Source organism: Xiphophorus couchianus, chromosome 4 (assembly GCF_001444195.1).
Source record: "Xiphophorus couchianus chromosome 4, X_couchianus-1.0, whole genome shotgun sequence".
In the NCBI taxonomy this organism is placed as follows: Eukaryota; Metazoa; Chordata; class Actinopteri; order Cyprinodontiformes; family Poeciliidae; genus Xiphophorus; species Xiphophorus couchianus.
Genome location: NC_040231.1, coordinates 15,726,268 through 15,746,261, shown reverse-complemented (window position 1 = coordinate 15,746,261; position 19,994 = coordinate 15,726,268). Strand labels below are relative to the sequence as shown.

The window sequence follows — 19,994 nt, the reverse complement described above, 5'->3', positions numbered from 1 at the left end:
TCAGCCTGCAGACATGAAGGTGTGTTTCTGCACGTGAGGTCAGACGAGGACGAAAATTAAAATCTCAAAGTTCCTGAAGGAAAACATACATGTGGCTCCCTATACAGCTGCAGATTTAACTTCTGAATGTTTAACAGAATCTAATTGCTTTTATTTGAAATAAAAAGGAACACAATTTCCACTGTTGTTTAATGATAAAGTATTAGCGGTATAATTATCTTGTTATTGATGTTTTAATTGTGATACATGGATTCAAGTAAAAATATTGGCTTAACATTAAAATATTCATTGTTTTTTAAACATTACACATTTTTGCAATTCATGTTTTTATAGACAAACCCAAATAACAGCAGCTTGAAGGGAAGCTTTTTTCTGCTTTTTTCTTTGTAACAACTTTTCCATCTAACTAACACACATCAATCTCTAACTCGTTCTTGTTGATGTTTCTTTGAATCTTACATGTTTGTCCTCATCACTTATTTAAAGATTTGAATTGAAGTCTTTTATTCACTTTGAATTGTTGTTTTTGCTGTTCTCAAACAGAGGCTATTAATATCAAACCGACTGCAGAAGAACAAAGTAAAGCTTCAGCTGCATAAATAATTCATAATAATTTCTTTTTGTTGAAAGTAAGTGAGAAATATTGATAAACCAGACAGAATGTTGACGTTTTACTCAGAGATGAGGAGCAGCCACTGCTGCGGCAGTCAGTAATCCGTTTGGATAAAATGAAGAGTAGAGGTTCGGTTCGGTACCAGCATGGAGGTTTTGACAAGGTTTTGATAAGTTATGGTTCCAAAACTGCTAAAATTTTCCATCATGCTATTCCTGTGGTTTAAAGTTTTAGTAAAATGTGAGCGAAACCGCTGGAAGAAGCTCAGTTTTCTCCAGCCTGCCCTTCATCGAACAAAGGCTGCTACACTTACAGTATATATCTCTTATAATAATACAACTGAAAATATACAAATATGGATGTAAGAAATTATTTCCTGTTGAGAAAAACATGGACAGTAATAATGTGGAGACTAAAAGAAGTGCCAGCAAGTAAACATTGTTTAAAGCTAAGAACCCAGATAACGATACAGAGCATTAACCCGCTAACATTAGCTTGACACATTGATGAACATGTGCTTCATTGTTGGTGAAGAGTAGAGTGCAGATAAAGTTGATGCTTAAAACTTACAAAATGGTTTGTTATTCACTGCAACGCTCAAAAGACAAAAGCCACCAATTTTCTGCTTACTTTATTTATTAATTAACATAAAAAATATTCTTTGTCTGTATGCATGGATTTTAATCTCATTTTATTTCGATTTGTTGCACTTTTATTTATAGCTGATACCACTTTATCTATTGTATGTAGCAAGCAAAAATAGTATGCAAAAATATGAAGGGAGCTGTTTTACCCCTATTTAATGCAAAACAGAGAGAAATGCAAAAGTCAGATTAAATTTAAAAACATTTGATTCTAAAAATACTGATGCTTTTGTTTGGACAGTTCTACGCCAGCGGCATCAAACACATTTTTATTTTGGGCCAAATCAAAAAATCTTATTTTAAGGGCCGGTTGTGTCAGAATTTACTGATAGAATCCATTAAACTGTTCAAGTATCAATAAATATCTGTTGGTTTCAGCAAGTGTTCCTTAAAATGAGATAATGATTGAAGATCTTTTCAGTCCATCCAGAATTTCTTGATTGTTTTTCTGTTTCTTTTGTGGTTAAAATCACAGATTTTGTGGTGTTCATTTAGAAATATTTGTAAAGATTTTTTTTTTACAATATTTGCGCTAATATAAGATGTTAAATGTGACTTTTTATTAATTACATCAATCACCTTTTACAACTTTACGTCAAGTAAAGCAGTCTCTTAAACACAATGTTTTTGGCCAAAAAAATTGTAGTAAAATCTTTTGTGGAATTACTAAAATGTGGAGGAACTTACTGATGTAAGTTGGAGTCTAGAGGGCCACATAAAAAGCTAAAGCGGGCCAGATTTGGCCCACGAGCCTTGAGTTAGACACATGTGTTCTGCACTTATGGATCCAAGGCTCATATTTCAGATTTATTTATGTATTTAAGCAGGAATGGAGCATATTAATGGACAAAAACACAATATTTATAAACATGCTGCACTATAACCCAAGGTTTCTATCTGTTTGTCCCTCAGCAGGTTGATGCTAACCTCAATACATAAAACACTGGACATAAAATTATGTAAAACAATAAAACTCAAGAAAGACACAACTTACACACAACATAAAAGAACAGGTGAAGCTCAGAGGAGCTGATAAAAGTCGCCATAATAAGGAGGATTGACTAATTTATGCCCAAACCTGTTGGGTATTTTGTGCATGACTGGTGCCAAAAGCTATATTGCACATATCAAACATGATTAAGAGTCAAAGCATAAAAAAGATATCTACTAAAAAGCGCCTAATTTTCCCCAAATTACTGATGTTATTAATTATTTTAAACTGAAAAATGAAGTGCTATAAGAACCCCTTAATTCTTTCATCATTATTAATGAAAAGGATGAAGTCAAATCAGACCTGAAGCTGTAAAAAGAAGAAAGTTGTAGATCTGACCAGGAGTTTCCAGTTTGCTTTGACAGATGAGAGGTTTCAGAATGCAGACACCCGTATGATCATTTCTGAGAGGCTTTGGTGAAAATGGGAAAAACTGTGGCCCCTTTCAAAAGCGTTTAACCCTTTTCAATAAGGCATGGATTCCTGAATGGATGTCATTTACATCAGAGGATGCTTTGAACCTGAGAGGCACCCTTAGTTCAGTTAAACATGGAAGGATGCTCTGGTTGTATTTGTGATACAGTTTATTTAATTCTTCTTCTCCGATACATCATATTACCAGATTTTTATAGGAGAAATTAATCAGATTTAAATATTATCATGCAAGCAATCAAACCTGTCTCACAAATGAACATTTCTGAAAGTAGTTACATTTGCAGGTTTTCGTTCTCCTCTGGTGTTTTTATGTTTCTTCACCTGCATTTGTATTGGACCTCTGTTACTGTCAAGTCCTTACATAGAAACCAGTGCAACCACTTCCCTTCAGAAGTCACCCAATTAGTAAATGTTGGCCATATGTGGGCAATTAAGTCTTGTATCAGCTCAGCTGTTCTGTGAGGTTCACTTTCAGCAGGAGAGCCACACTTATGAAAATCTGTGCAAGACTTGAAAGTTGATCTAAAAAAACCAAACAAATAAAAAAAACTCTTGATGTGGAAAGTTGGAGACGGCAGCAAAAAGTGGCTATACAAGTAATTGACTCCAAGGAGCTGAATACAAATGCAAACCTCACTTGAAATTTTTATTTGAAGATAAATTCTTGATTAAGATTATTTGTGTATACATTTTTTTGACATTGGTCAAACTCAAGGCCTGAGGGCCAAATGTGGCCCTCCATAACTTTTTATAGGACCTTCAAAAAAGAGCTGTGTGCTTAACTATTACATTATCAATCAAATCAAATCAAGACAAGTGTTTTGTTGTTGACTTACCATTCAGAAACCACTTACTCCATTCTTGTTGGCTGTGCAGAAGGCTCCACTTCTGCTTGTCAAAGATGTACAGCAGTATAATTGTGCAGCTGCTTGCAGTGTGAATAAAGTGAGAGTGTAAATGTTGAGATGGGGCGTGGCCAGCAGAGGCAAGAGGGAGTAAAACAGCTCATTCTGAAAGGAGCAGAACTGAGCAGACTGAAATCTCATTATGTAAGATTGATTTTGAGCAAAAAATGTGATGAAAATGTTTAGCCCATAGGCCTATCTTAACCTGTCTAAGGATGGATAATTGGATTACAGTTTATTAATGGGTTTTATCAGTACATCCTGGCACAGTCGCCCTTTGAGGACATTAATGATCTGGATTAGACTCAAAATGAAAATGAGTTTGACACCACTGGTCTAAAAGAAATGTTATTCATAGGAGGCTGGAAAAGGTGAATAACTCTCCAACTTCTTCACATCCAGGAAGGAGATCCTGCAGGAATACTTTGACATCTCCACCCTCCTCCAGCAGGAAGTGGTGAAGGTCCACAGGGAGATGTCATCCGCCCTCATCGCCATCGACCCGCACAGAGAATACGAGAGCTTCATCCAGCAGAACCGGTACGAAGACGCAAAACCTTTGCAGAGTAAAGATCATGATACTCTGATGGAGGTGAAGCTGTTGAGTCCGTGTTTCTGATCTCAGGTCTGTCGGGGAGATTCCTGTTTGTGCAGATTTTGACTGCAGCCTCCTGGAGGACACAGAGCAGCTGAGGCCCAAAGAGGTCGAGCTGAATGACCTCACCTTGGAGACGATCCAGCACAAGTGAGAACAATGAGATAGCAAAGGCCCAGTTTCCTCTGTTAATATCTCAATGACTTCCTCTTCTTATTTTCTGTTTGTATTTCCTTTAAACACTCCTTTTACTTCCCCTCTTTCCTCATGGTACTTCTGCTCTTAGGCTGACTGCGATCGAAGAGGAGCTGCTGGCCCTGGCTCGGTCTCTGGGCTCTCAGCAGACGTCTGTGGAGCAGCTGGAGCTGGAACTGGAGAACGAGCTGGATGGAGACAAAAAAGGCCAGAGGTGAAGAGAGCGTAGGGCTGCTGCGTTCACACAATGAAGGAAACAAATTGCTGAAACTTTGCTCCCGCTTTGCCTCTGTGTGCAGCCCTGAGTGACTGCTAATAGCCAGCCTGGTCTCAAGAGGCAGCAAGCACCTTATTAATAATAATAAGGCAGTAATATGCATGGAGTTATGAATCTCGGTTCCCTCGTTTTTCTCGGTTGACAAGCCTGTCCAGAGGTGTCACAGGTTTGATCCAGTCATTAATTAGCTCCTGAAGGACAAAAGGAAACAGAGTGTTTATCTGCACAACTCTGACAATCATTAAAGAAAGGCAGGAAGCACATATGGTGTTTTCGACGTGTTTTTTAGGTAAGTGGAGGTTGTGCTGCCCTCGGGTCAGATTTTCACAGAAACATTTTGTAAACCAGCAATAAAAGCTGTTCCAAGCTGACCTGCTGTGACCTTTTTGAAGCTGTCAGGCTTAATGTTCCTCTGCTTCAGACTGCACAGTAATTCAGTTCGGCTTGTTTCTCTTGAAACAATTCACAAACATTGTCATCTCAAGACTGGGAAACACAGTTCAGGGAAGAGCTAGTTTAACAGATGCTTCATTATTTTCAGCACATGGCAAATAATTTACTAGCAGCTGAAGTAAAGTAATAGAAAACCGACATGCATGCTGCTGGCTGTGTGTAATTGGATCATCATCAGTCAGAAGGAGGAAGAGCGGGATGTCAACCATTAAGTTACTGCGGCTCATGATAAGGGCATACCCGCATTTTTCATATTTGAAACCTAAAATCATATCTGATCTGCTCTCAGCAGTTCTGTTAACCCTTTTCAGAAAGTTTCCTCTCTGGTGGTCTGTCGATTTTCATCCTCCCTGGATGTTAGCTTGCAGATTAAAGGAGTCCTAATTTTAAATTTAGATTCTCCGTGCACATTTGTCTTGATTCATGTCTGTTAGAAACCAATGGAAAACAGTCATATCGATCTTAAAAAGAGAACTCTTATTTTCCTTGAATAGGTTTGGATAGGTTTGTGTGTTATACAGAACATGTTCATGACATTATTTGCACAAAATCACTCTGAGATGATGAGATTTTAGTCTGATCAGTTCTGTCTATTTGGATCTCCAGTCAGAATGAGCTGTTTTATGGCCTCTTGTCTCTTTAAATCCACATAAGCCTCTGCTGACCAAGCCCCCCAACTCAACTTTTACACTCATGTGAAAACGGTTACAAACAGATGTGTATTTATAGAACCACAAATATTTGAAAAGCAGAAGTGGGGCATCCTGTACAAACAACAATAATGTAGCAAGTGATTTCTGTGTAGTAAGTCAACAAGAAAACATTTGTCTTATCCAGCAGCCATTGTACAGTCCATACAGTGGTAAAACCAGCCGACCAAACGTCCCGTGGCTTTGCTGGGGTTGCTAGGTAACAGTGATTGTGATTTAACAATCTGGAGGTTGTTGAAAGAGCTAATTTTCCAGATATTATAAAACATTAACTTATTACCAGAAAATGGCTTTGTGTTTTTAAGTGCTTGGTTTGCACTTAAAAGTAAAAGTAAAAGAGGAAGTATTAAAAATGTCCAAAATGTAAATTCTGCACAATAGGTCCTATTGAAAGCACACCAATTGGAGCCTTCAACTATAAGGTTGAGCCACAAGCTGATCAGGAAGTAGGCAGGCGTATCTTTGAAATGTCAGTAGGCCCATGATTATCATAACAGACAAGAAAAAATCTTTGGCTAAACTGTTAACCAGTAACTTTGCAAAGCCGCTCACCACACAGACCAACACAAACCACTTCGCTGCAGCTGCTGAAATCAGAGCAACAGTTGTGAAAATAACAAATCTTGCATCAGCAGCTCCGGGACGAATGCAGATAGAAGATATTTTATGTTGAACTGTCGGCCAACAATAAAGACAAATAAACACATGAAGTGGATAATTTTGTTTTTTAGTCAAATTAAGGGATAGATTTTTCAAAAATGTTCACTGTGATGTTGCTCTGCTCAACATATTTTTCCCAACTTTCATGTCAAATTGAGAAATTTCGTTAAAATTCAGGAACTTGTTTTCCGGAAACCCCTCAAGTATTTCATAACACAAACAACCTTAGCGATCAAAAGCAGATGGCAACACCTTCGCACGCTCAGGATGTTTTTGTGGCCTGACACTTGTGGCTGTTGTGCAAGTTTCTGATTAGTTTCATGGACCATCGCAGCTGACTGAGGTGCAGGTAGTGAACTTCAGGATGTGCTAAATACAAAAAAAAGTAACTTTATTTATGTTTTCTCTCCTCAGGGTTTATCAGTTCAGCAAGAGACATGCAATGGAGGAGTCCAGACAGCAGGTTGCTCTGTCTCAGGGTATAAAAGCCAAACTGGAGGTTCAGAGACTTCTTCTAAAGGAGAAACTGGACCAGCTGGGCTTCAGAGAACCTCCACAAGCCCTCAGGCTGGACATGGACTCTGTTTCGCTTTCATCCAGCACAAGCAATGTATGTTCCCCCTGCTGCAGACCTTTTCTGGTTTGCCTTTTCCTCAGCTGTTGTCAGTTCTTTGAAGCAGGCCGGTAAACAGGCGCCTTGCAGAATGTGTGTAACGTCTCACTGAAAGTGACTGGATGTTTTCGGTGGGGAAGAACCACCGACATTTGGTTTCAAAATGAGCGAGTGTTGATGTGGTACAGAGAAAGTTTCTCATCAAGTTGAAGCTGGAGGTTTTTGTAAAAATAATTAAATAAAAAACTAACACGGAATAGAAATGAGGACCAACACAAAACTGGAGAAAATTTTAGAAATAAAATTTCAGGAAAAAAATTCAAAGCAAAAACAAATTGCAGCCTTTGCTGGGAGGCAGATATGCTGGATGTTTTCACCTCTTTCCATTTCTATATAGATTGACCAGGTAACAAATCCCAATCATTGGTCTAGTTGAATTAAACCTTATACTATTTTCCTTTGACTATGCTTTGAATTCACAAGGTTCTTTTATTTATAAAAAAAAAGTTGCATAACTTTTCAATGTCGTTGTTGGTAGGAGGACAAAACAGAAATATTTGTATCCACTGTTGCAAATGAGAGAAATCTTTGCTTTTTTTTTATTTTTAAATTTTATTCAGAATACCAAGGACACTGTTCAAACTTAACGGTATTACTGCAGCACAACGGGATTACTGGAACAAAAATATGTCCTGAAACGGTTAATCATTCGGTTACATTATGAGTCAAACTGAAAGCAACATGAAACATAAATAACAACAATTAAAGCAAATGTTTTCTTTTGATTACCTTTTGTTTGTTGCATAAAAATGTTTCTCTTTCCATTTTACAGCCTACATTTATATTGACCATGATGTTTTGCTCTGTTATTTTTAGGAAAATGTTCAAACTTCGGGTAAAATCCTCGTGGACGGGATCATAAACAACCTGAGCAACCTGTTTAGACACAAATCTGAGGTAGGATGGGATTCATATTTCATTAAGCTGCTTATGCAGCGAACAATAACTATGTTGACATGGCCAAATATTTCCCCAAGGAAATTAAAACGATTCTAATTCCACTTCAGATCAGTCTAGCAAACTGAATGTTTATGAAATTCATCAGAATAAAACTTCTCTTCCTTCTGAAAGGTAATAAAAATTACCACATTTTGGTAACATCTTACAAATAAGGGCCAGAAAAACAATCTTTGTTGTACAGAAATTATGAACTGAATGTAGTTGATCATTAACTTATCATGATGATCTCATTAAATTAAAAAGGCCAATATTAGTCAATAACTGATTATGAAATGAGCCAGGGATAAATGTGAGACTAATATACGAAAATATGAATGAGAAACTTAGGTCATAAAATTTATAACTGCAGCTCGTCTGTCAGGTGAGACTGGTTCAGCCTGAATATATAAATTATATAAGAATTAAGTAAGTGTGATATTAACTTTTTGTCTGACCTGCAGGAAACAGAGATCATGATGGTTTTAGTAAATTTTAAATGAATCATAGTTTCAGGGCTGCACAGTGGCACAGTTGGTAGCACTGTTGGTAGAATGAAGGTCCTGGGTTCGATTCCCGGCCCGGGGTCTTTCTACACGGAGTTTGCATGTTCTCCTTGTGCATGCGTGGGTTCTCTCCGGGTTCTCCGGCAGCCAAAAACATGACTGTCAGATAGTGTGAGTGTGTGTGTGCATGGTTGTTTGTCCTGTCTGTCTCTGTGTTGCCTGGCGACAGACTGGCGACCTGTCCAGGGTGACCCCCGCCTCTCGCCCAGAACGTAGCTGGAGATCGGCACCAGCACCTCCAACCCCAACAGGGACAAGGGTGTTAGAAAATGGATGGATGGATATTATAATATATTATATTATAGATAAGACTTTTTAGACTTAGACTTAGACTTGTACTTTATTGGTCCTTTGGGAAGACTCCCTCAGGAAATCTTTCCTAATATTTTATTATATTATATAAAATTGTACTATAATTTTATAATATTATATAATTATTTTATATTATGTTAAAATAATAAAAATATAGCAATATTATTATTATATTGTTTCTCATTAAATTCTGTTAGACATTTATTTGTGGAGTTGATTAGTGCACTCTTTAACCTCATAGTACTGGTTACAGCTTTTTTTTATTATTATTGGCTCTAGTGGCCTTTATTTGATAGTGAATTGACAGGAAAGAGGGCAATGAGAGAAGAAGGAAGGTCACTAGGCCGGGAATCAAACCTGCGACGACCGCGCCGAGGACTAAGGCCTCCATACATGGGCTGTGCTTAACCCCTGCGCCACCACAGCAAACCCATGCTGGTTACAGCTTTATATAATTATATTATATTATGAGTGAAGGACATTTGTTCCTGCTGAAGGTAACTTCCCTTCCTCTTTTGGTCCTACCTTAGAGCAGGTTGACTGCAGGGCCTGTTTTTGACTTCCCAAACCTCACAGTGCAACAAACAATAAATCACTCTGCAGACGCCGTGTCAGAGTTTCGGAGGACATCCCGTGGGTTTAACGAGCTCTGACACCATGCTGCACGGGACATTTTAAGGTCAACTGCTTTCAAAGTTCTGCTCGACCCAAATTCAGCTCTACCTCACAATCAGCAAGTTTACGTTTAAAATGCTGAGAAACACACCGACGGGGTGGAGAGTTCAAATGGGGGAAATGCTGTGAAATTTAAAATGCTGCACCTGAAGTATAAAATGTAATTTCTGAGTGAGCTGCTCCTCCTTCTCTATTTTACATCACTCTGGTGCCCGACAGGCATGCACGGACGGTGGAGTGCTCAGACTTTTAACATTTATAGAGTCTCGACTGAAGTGTCTTCAAATAATCTCTCCCAGATCTCTGCGCATCCTCTGTCTCTTTTTATTTTCCTGAGACTCCTGCCAGTACCATTAAAGATCCCATCTCCCTGTCCTCCTCCTCCTGCTTCCAGGTTCGCCCAGTCCCCTCCGCCGTGCAGGAAGTGGACCGGCCCCTGTCTCAGCAGGACTGGTACCACGGAGCCATTCCCAGGCTGGAGGTGCAGCAGCTGCTCCAGAACGACGGAGACTTTCTGGTGAGGATGAGTCAGGAAAAACAGGTGTATGTCATCTCTGTGCAGTGGGAAGGATCGTGCAAGCACTTCCTCATTCAGAACACGGATGTAAGTAAACCTTTCTAAAAGCACAGCTCGCATTTCACTTTCTTGCATCACTCCATCCTCAATTAATATTGCATTCAACTTTTTTTAAGAATACAGTTTTTTTTATATCTTCAAAGGTTTTGAATAAGATGTTGTTTTTAAAAATGTTTTATGTAAATAAAAACTATGCAAGCATTTTAGCAGTTATGTAGTTTTCCCCAGCTTGTGTATTTATCCTGCTAATTCAACACCAACTGGATACAAGAACACATCAGTTCAGCTAGTATAGCAATTAAAAACAACATTTTATGTCGGTACGGTTTCTTCTGAACTCGTTTCCATGTGTGTCAGTAGAATTTGTACCGTCTGGATGGAGAAGGTTTCCAAAGCATCCCAAAGCTTATAAATCACCTGCAGGCATCTCGTTCACCCGTCACCAGGAAGACAGAGGCCACCCTGAAGAAACCAATACTGAAAGTAAAACCATGGTTTTCATAACTTTGCTCATCTAATAAACTTTGTGCTCATAATTATCACCTGATGTTATCTATGTGGTCTGGCTTTTGGCGCTCCGCTCTGGTTTTCTGTCCAAGCCGCTGCATGAACTGTGTTGCTTTCTCATCGCTGTTTTTTGGTGTCTTTAAAATTAGCTGTTTCAAACACCTCCCAAATTGGCAGCCACTCTACCGTTACCTAGCAACCCAAGTGAAGCTCCAGCAAATTTGGTCAGCAGGCCCTACCGCTGTGTGCGTTGTACAATGACGACTTACCATCCAGAAACCATTTGCTGCATAATTGTTGGTTGCGTAGAAGGCTCTGCTTCTGCTTTTCAAAGATGTATGTTTGTTTAATTCTGCATTTGTCTGCAGAAAATGTTCATGTGTGAGTGTAAGCGTTGAGTGAGAGGGCGTGGCCAGCAGCAGCTTATTTGGATTTAAAGTGACAGGAGGCCCTAAAACAGCTCATTCTGAAAGAAGCTGAAAATAGGCAGAACTGAGCAGAATGAAATGTCATTATCTAAGAATGATTTTGTGCAAAAGTCTTTTTTATCTAATCTTCTTCTATTAAATTTCTTCCCAAATATTCACCGTTCCACTTTGTAACCTGCTGCTGTCACGGAGTAACGCAGCCTCTCCTTTGGTTTCCAACCCCTGCAGGATAAATGGGTGCTTGAACATGATGACATTATCTTGGGCCCCCTCATTGGAAAGGTGAGTACATCTCACATCTATTGGCAGAAACATTAAAAAAAAATCTTGACTTCAACACTGTTTTCAAGTGAAAGTGATGGAAAAATTAACATATATTCTCAAGCTTAGCTGCACCTCTGTGGTTTCCCTCTGACGTTTTCCTCTTAATGGTGCCTGTTTTGGTGTTCCTGCTACTTCAACTCAGATTTCCGAGCGTTCTGTCTCTAGAAAGTTCATTTTAATTGTACCTTCACTTGGGAGTTAATTTCTGCACAGCAGGAAGACTATTGATGTTGCCTGCTTTTGCTTAAATTTAAACTGCTTCGGGCGGAAACACCACAGCGGTCCCACTTGATTATGTTTGCTGGCTACAGGTCAGCAACACTGCTGGGTATAAAATGTTACAACACAGAAAGGCTGGAGAAAAGTTAACTCATCTGTGAAACATTAAACCTTCAAGCTGTTTTGTAATCTAAAAGTAAAATTTTCATTGCACTGTTTGTGTTAGATAGCAAAAATCGATGGATGCATTGATGTAAGACAAAACCAGTGGGGGGGTTGTAAGAAGGGCTATTAAAAACAGATTTTAACCGTGAGTATCGAGAGTAAAACATGAGGCTATACAAAAAAAATCTCTGCAGCAGGTCAAGAACACTTACTGCATCTGCATTTGCAAGCCCAATTTAAATCCTCATGAAGGGGAAAAAGTAATTTAAGATCCTTAAACGACACAGTCTTTCTTTGGTTTCATTTAATCTGCTGTTAAGTTTTAGATTCCTTCGGGAAATCATGGCTGCTGCGTCCTCAGGGCTGAAGAGAGAAAGGAAGAGTTTTTATCAGGACAGGGATGGAAATCAGTGCAGGATATCGTGTTAGGATCTGAACTATTAATATCTTATTACCGGTACATTCATATATTTGAAGTCATGGAAAAAAATCCCCAACAACTTGTGAGATCAGATTTAGTCGAAACAGTTTGAATTAGTCATTTAAGTCTCTTTTTTTTGACATTGCTTCATATTGCTGACGTTCTCAGACATTTATATGTGCAAAGCTCACTGAAGGTCTCACCACATATCAGTCTAGTTAAGATTTGATCTGGATTGCAGAGCGTTCATGTTCTATGAGAAGAAAATTTGTGCCGTGTTTGCTTTTTGCAAAAGATGCTGCAGTGCATTAGGACCAAATATTTCTACATTAGTCTAATCTTTTCTAATTGCATCTTTCCAGAAGCCGTGGGATTCATGCAACTTTGCAAAGTGCTGACAGATTCTTCTGGCAGCCCTTTTTATTTCAAGCAATCCAAACTTGTTCAGTCTTTTTCTAAATTAACTCATGTTTAATTTTTAAAATAGGATACTGCAAAAGGCCTTTAGAGTCTGAGATGCAACTTTTGAATTTTAATGCCGTTTCTCAGCTGAAGAAAGCCATTAGACAAAATTAAAATCAATTTTCCTTTTAAAGCAACAGAATTTAGTCTCATTAAATCACCAAAAATTAAGTGCTATTATTAGAAGAGGTGATGCAACATATATCTTGCTGAGATCTATATCAACACCAGGTTTTTTTTATTTTATTCCACACAACTTCCCACCTTTTGTAATGACTTCATGCGTGGCATAAAAGGTTAGAAACTTTTTGGCCCTTTCAGTATTAAGGCTGAATGACAGCTAAGACGCTGCACAATTTTACAAAATACTATTTCTTTACTCCAAAACTCTGAAATGTGATAATTAAAAAGTTTAGATTTTCTACACAAACTAGAGAATAACCAAAAAAACTCACCAAGAACAAAAAGATGCACAGAACATGATGCAATTGCAACAAATGAAGAAGATTATATCTGTGTTTGCACTACAAATGTGCTCAAAACTTTGTCACTATTCCACTAATGTTGAAAATACACAATTTCGTAATTGCAGTAAATAAGAAATGCAATTAAAATCACATGTGAATAAGTTTGTTCAATCAATTAGTCCTTAAAATCATGCTGGACCATCATCCTCCAACTACTTCCTGTTGTCTTCCTCTTCATGGTTTGCACCAGTGGCAACGTCTAGAAAAAAATATTTCCATTGCAGTTTTACGAAACACACTAATCCCACCTCATTATAGACCTAAAAAGTAAGCTTCTTTGAAAAGTTAAGTCAATTTATTTTTGACATGTCAAGTTGTGGAATTATATGGTTAAAGGAAACGCAGTTAGTGACAGAAGTCTATGATAGAGTGAAAAGATCTTGAAGGAGCTTCATAGATGTTTAAAAATGTCTCTGCAGGGCAACTTTGGAGAGGTGTACAGCGGTCGTTTACGCTCTGATAACACTCCTGTAGCTGTGAAGTCCTGCAAAGAGAATCTGGCTCCAGAACATAAGAGCAAGTTCCTGATGGAGGCCAGGTCAGTGTGGCTCCCAAGCACACACACACACCCCGCACGCCCCCGCACACACACACAGATCAATCAGTAGCAAACTCTCTGAGTTGCTCACGTGTCCTGCAGGATCCTGAAGCAGTACAACCATCCGAACATCGTAAAACTGATCGGCGTCTGCACACAGAAACAGCCCATCTACATCATCATGGAGCTCGTTTCAGGTGGACACCATCTCTGCATCTTTAGCTCCGTCCACTCAGCTGCATCATTCACTCTCTGTTTTAAACTTTTCTAGGTGGGGATTTCCTCTCCTTCCTGCGGAACGAGGGTCACCGTTTGACGCCTAAGATGTTGGTCAAAATGACTGAAAATGTAGCAGCAGGAATGGAGTACCTGGAGAATAAGAAGTGCATCCACAGGTTGGTGGCGATGTGTTTTACTGACAAAATAAATCACCAAAAATCCTTCTGGTATCTTTGTACAGTGAGTTTTACTTTTGCGCATCTTTCCAACTAGTAAAAACTTGTGAAACTTTTAAAGCAAGGCTGTGATTTAGTTTAGTTTTCTTACAAAAGCAGCATGGATGATGAATGATCTTCATTTATCCAAAAGGAAATGTCATTCCGCCCACAATAAATGAAAGGTAAAATTAATATTTCACATGACTCACAAAGTTTAAGGAATGTTTAAACAATTGTAACAACTAATATGCATTCAAACAGCAAAATCTGTATCCATGTAAAAGAGTTTTGGAGCCCTAAATGCCGCCACTGAAGGCAAAAACAAAACTTTCTGAATTTATTGATTCAGAATAATAAAAAAGTTACATTTTAAAGGCATCACATCTTTGAGGCATTCATGTGACCTCTGTGACCTTTTACTAGAATGGATTTCGGCCATTTTCACTGCTGCAATCTTTCCTTCTTTGAGGGGACCTCCTGTAAAGTCACTGAGGTGAAGTCATCTTGAGGTCATCATTCGTCTGTTTCTTCTCTGCCAACTGGTTCTTGCTCAGTCTGAGTGTATGGGTTAAAGCTGTTGATGGCTTAGTGTGAAACTTCAGGATGGCGCGTTATCCATGTTTATTGCATGTTCCATTGATTTTACAGAGATCAGAAAGTTTTCCTGCAGCCCAGCACCCTGAAACCATCCTTGACCTCACTCAGTGCTTCACAGCGGTGGTTTTCCACTGCGGCATGCAGCTTTCATCTGACAACAAACACACAGAAGTGTTTGAACCAGAGATTTTGTTTGGACTCTGCTCCAGCCATCATCCCTCCAGTGCAGTTTTTTTTCCCTTTTTGTTTAGCTGATTCCTTTTGTGAATCTATAATGTGCAAGAGCGGCCGTTTTTGAGCTGATACAAACCGGAACGCTAGGAATGGATAGTTGAGCTCGAACAGCAAAGCTGTCACACTCAGAGAAACTCAGCCACTGCAGAGGAAATGAGTCGGCGCCGCCTGCGGCAGGGAAGGTTAGAGTGGGGTGATCCAGAGCGAGGGCCTCCTGTACTCCAGCTACGCAGTGCTGTAAAAAAATGTTTGTTCCCTTTGTGATTCCTTTTTTTTAATGCACTTTGAGTGTTTCAGAACATCAAAAACAACACAAGTAAACACAAAATGCAGTTTTTAAATGAAGGTGTTTAATATTAGGGAAAGAATGATCCAAACCTACATGGTCTTGTATGAAAAGTGGTGGTGGTTTATGACTGTCTCTAGCCACACCTGCACCACTGCTCTCAGTGAAGACTGGCTGACAAAGTGAAGTACATCAAAATACTCTCTAAAGCTGCACATCATGCCTAGATCACCAACAAATTGGGAGCAAGTAAAGAAAGTAAATGAGAACCAGTTAAGTAAAAAAGTTAAAAAAGTTAAGTAATTTCTAAAGCTTTTGGACTCCACTGAACCACAGTGAGAGTCATTATCCACAAATGGAAAAACAAAGGAACAGTGGTGAACTTTCCAGGATCGGCTGGCCAACAGAAATTAAGAGCACATCCATGAGATCCCAAAAGATCCCGAAACAGCATCCAAAGAACTGAAGGCTTCACTTGCCTTGGTTTAGGCAAGTGAGGCCTAAACCAAGGTCAGAGTTCATGTCTTCACCAAAAGAAAGAAGCAAAAATGGTCTGCATGACAAAGTTTCAAAACAAAATCCAAGAGATCATTATGGCTCGTCTCAGATTTTCCTGAAAACATCTTGATGAATCCCAGGACTTTTAGGAAAATATTCTGGGGAATCAGAAGAAAAAACGTTGAACTCTTTAGATTTCCATAGCACTGAGATCAAGACATCCACTCCAAAACATTGACTTTGTCTCCTTAAGGCAATTTCTAACAAGATTTAATCTATGCTTAAAATCATTATTCATTTAGAAGACCCACGTGTTCTTAAACGCTAACTTTGTGGCTGATATTTTGAGATGTTGCTTCAATTTTTCAATTTAATGTTCTTTCTTGATATAGCCATCTTTTGTAAAATGCACCAGACCCTCCTGCAGTAAAACATAACATGGTGCTGCCAACCCTACACTTAACAGTTGGGTTGATGTTTTCAACCTTGCAAGTTTACCCTTCTTTCCTCCAAATGTAACAAAGATAATGCTGTCCAACCACTTTAATTTTTATTTTTTCAGATTACACACCATGTCTACAGAAGTGAAGATCTTTGTTGCATTGATGTATTTGCAAATCTGGCGTCTTATAAAGGGCTCAAATTGGGAAACCCGGATCTGTGCAGAGAAGTGCAGAGAAATCCTGTTGCAACACGGGTTGAAAGGCCCCTCATAGAGAGCAGGAAGCCAGAAACACCAAAAGCAGAATATGAGAGAAATATAAGTAAATTATTTGATCATTTTCAACCTTTACCCTTATGTTAATGTTGAGTTTTGGAAATATTTCAGAGAAGACGAGCAGCTCAAGCTCCTTTGATGTGGACTGACATTTAAGCCCTTAAATTAGCACACAGGCGTCATCAAACTGCTACCTTTCCTCACAACACTTCCTCATATGTTGTCATGACAGTTTAAAAAACAGGAATAACGGAATTTCCTCAAATAAAACGTGAGAAAAGTCCCCTTTGACTTACTGCCGTGAGCGTAATTTAATGACACAAGCATTCAGTTCTGCATCAGATTAAGCTGAAAAGACAGAATTGTTCAAGGAGACTTAATGCAAACAGTCAAGATCTTGAAAAGTAAAACTTGAATTATTCAAACTGGAAGAGACGACTTTAAACACAATATGTCAGCAAAAGTAGTAAGAAACAAACCTGCAAATGTTTAAATGCAGTCAACTCAATATGTCACTAATTTTCATAATATCCTACGTTTTTTGCTATTATTTTGCTCTCACTAGTTTATCAATGCACTTGATTCAGGAGGCAGATTGAGCCGAACAGATGCCAGAGCAAACGTGTCGACCAGATTCAACAGATGGGAACAATTTGCACCAATTTTTTTTAACTTTTCACCCAAAAATAGAGCAGAAGCTGAAGTAATCAAAGAAGGAGAAGAAAATTAGAATATAATTTTTCTCTATGATTTTCAGGGAACTCCAAGTCCTGACCTGATTAGGTTTTCTTCAGAGCTTTAAGAACAACATCTGGCACAATCGGGTCTAAACTATTGCTGCTAAATCAATGTGATGCTGCGGATTGAAAAAGGCAGGGATGATTCATCCATTTTACTCATTTGGAGATAAAAATTAAATATGCATGACATTACAGGAGTCTGTAGTAACTTATAATTGTATCAAAACAAGCAGTCTTGTTTTGCAGTTATATTGTTAATTTCATTTGGTGAATAAAAAAAGTATCTTTGTTTTCTGAGAGTTTATATTTTTATAATTTTGATTATCTCTGCAGCTGAAGAGTTTGTTTTCTTCACAATCACAAACTTTTATTTTTTGTATTTTAAAAAGCATTTTAAAAAATTTTGAAAGTTTACTAAATTGGAAACATTATTTGCAATGCAATCTAAGGTAGGTTCCTGGAGGAGAGGATGCATTATACCTTCTGTAACATCCATGGTTGGATATGTTTTTCCACACATTTATTTTTCTTTCCAGCATCACAATTGTCACCGCCTTTCAGTACATTTTATTTTATTTTTATTGCAAACAGCTCTGTTCTTTCAGAACTGTTTGCTTTACTTTATATAAATATGCAGAATTGCCCCTATGTGCAGACGCGGTGCCCAAATTGAAACATAATCAAACTTCATGCAGAGAAATGTTTTTTTCACAGTGAAGTTATGATAGGAGCAGCTCTGCATCTTCATTTCAGGAAAGAAGTTATTTTATTCTGTTAGCAGAATATGTTTCTTCTCTTATGTGAGCTAACTGAGAAAAGTCCCATTATCTCTAGTTTGACTGCGCACAGATTTAACAGGTTCTTTTATTCAGACTTGAAATGTCCTTGTAGCTCGTTTCAACAAAAACTTAAAAGTAGAGATAAATTAAATTGGAAATTTCTGAAAACAAGAAAATTCTGGAGAGTTAAACAGTGGATGTGGGCTGAGGAATTGAGGCATCATGAAGCTGTGGGAGTTGTGGAGAGGAGGAGGAGGCGGCGATTGTGATATCTGGCTAAGTACAGTTCACACTGCGGGAACAGATCAGAACAGGTTTCTGGAAGAATGGCTGCTCAGCCTGCATCACAGAATGTCAAAACGAACCCACACAAAACACCAGAGACACGTTTTCTCTTTCCTTTTCAGTATCGTCTGTTCTCTCCATCTTGTTTCTTCTGCAGAACATGAGTTTTCTGTCTATTTTTCTCCCCTAATGCATCTGTTTCTTTTGTTAGGGACCTCGCAGCAAGAAATTGCCTTGTTGCAGAACGCAACGTGGTGAAGATAAGCGACTTTGGGATGTCCCGCGAGCGAGATGACGGGATCTACTCTGCAGAGGGGGGTCTGAGGCAGATCCCCGTCAAATGGACCGCTCCAGAGGCCCTGAACTATGGTAGGCCAAAAATCATTTCATCCTATTGCACTTTGCAAACTGCAAACCGTCAAAAGAACACAACACCTTTTCCTTTGCGAATGCTGCCCCCTGCTGTCTCTCTCAGGTCGCTATACCACTCAGAGTGACGTGTGGAGCTTTGGGATCTTACTGTGGGAGACGTTCTCCATGGGGATGACGCCCTACACCAGCATGAATAACCAGCAGACGCGTGACGAGGTGGAGAAAGGTAAAGACGTCTCTCGGCCTGCGGAGGATAAACGCTGGAGTTCAGGTAATCCTGCGGAGAGCTGATGGTGACTCTTGTTGCAGGATACCGGATGCCCGCTCCTCACGGCTGCCCCGTGGAGATCTCCAGGGTCATGAGCAACTGCTGGCAGTACGACCCCAGAAACAGACCAACTTTCAGGAAAATTCGGACTGAGCTCAATGCTATACACAACAAAATCATATGATGCAATTCTCTGTTATAGGCCTTTTCTGTCTTTTTATTAGTAGTCTGCACACTTGTTTTATATATTTAGTTTCCTTCTGGTGAAGAGTTGAACACTGAAGAAGAACTCAAATAAAAAAAGAAAATCAATGGATCTTACTGGGGTTTTTTTTTTACTTTTTTGGTGTGAAAACTATATGGAGAATTACTTTTAGAGGCGGGAAGTGTGTTGGTTGGCCTCCTGGGGGCATTTTCTCTCTTATTTCAACTTTCCCAAAGTCGCCTTCAACACAAGAAAACTTCATTTCAGAGAGAGAGAGAGAGAGAGAGAGCGCTCTCCAGTTGTGTTGTCCAGTAAAGCTGCTCTGAGGAATTGAGGGGCGTTTGTATAGGTTTTTTCTAAACACTGTAAAAGAAATGCAAGAGTCTAATCAGAACTAACAATCTGTAACCGCCTGAAGGATGAGACTTTATATTTTCAGCTGAATAAAAACAGCAGCTCGGGTTTCCCTGTGGGGCAAAATCTCTTATGTTTGAGAGCAGGAGGCAGTTCGGAAAATACAACAAATCTACAGACATGGTGATACATTTTCATGCAGCATCAAATACATTTTTGCCTTTTTTGTTGCTTTTAAGACATTCGGTCTTTTCAGGATTAAAGAAATCACATAAAAAACGCTGAATTTTAGAAACAAACATTTGTACACACAGGGTCTGATATAATACATACACTTTTGATCCTCTGTTTCTGTGTAAATGTCCTTTTGAAGGTATTTTTTATCGCCATCATCAAGTTTCTGGCATTGATTT

The 19,994-nt window shown here is 38.8% G+C and overlaps 1 protein-coding gene across 2 annotated transcripts in view; it reads left to right on the top strand.

Annotated features, from left to right (window-relative positions):
- Positions 1-19,338, top strand: part of fes (FES proto-oncogene, tyrosine kinase) — a 28,694-nt gene extending 9,356 nt beyond the window's left edge. The window contains exons 5-18 of one of the 2 annotated variants that reach the window (XM_028016068.1): positions 3,991-4,128; positions 4,214-4,333; positions 4,470-4,592; positions 6,893-7,088; positions 7,968-8,048; positions 10,035-10,157; positions 10,578-10,700; positions 11,381-11,434; positions 13,690-13,808; positions 13,911-14,005; positions 14,080-14,203; positions 18,594-18,751; positions 18,858-18,980; positions 19,064-19,338. In XM_028016068.1, the coding sequence (XP_027871869.1) occupies positions 3,991-4,128; positions 4,214-4,333; positions 4,470-4,592; positions 6,893-7,088; positions 7,968-8,048; positions 10,035-10,157; positions 10,578-10,700; positions 11,381-11,434; positions 13,690-13,808; positions 13,911-14,005; positions 14,080-14,203; positions 18,594-18,751; positions 18,858-18,980; positions 19,064-19,206 (1,720 nt within the window). In that variant the 3' untranslated portion in view covers positions 19,207-19,338. Of the gene's footprint in view, positions 1-3,990; positions 4,129-4,213; positions 4,334-4,469; positions 4,593-6,892; positions 7,089-7,967; positions 8,049-10,034; positions 10,245-10,577; positions 10,701-11,380; positions 11,435-13,689; positions 13,809-13,910; positions 14,006-14,079; positions 14,204-18,593; positions 18,752-18,857; positions 18,981-19,063 lie in introns of both variants that reach the window. The other variant, XM_028016067.1, reaches the window with a different exon arrangement.
- The last annotated feature ends 656 nt before the right edge of the window (positions 19,339-19,994 follow it).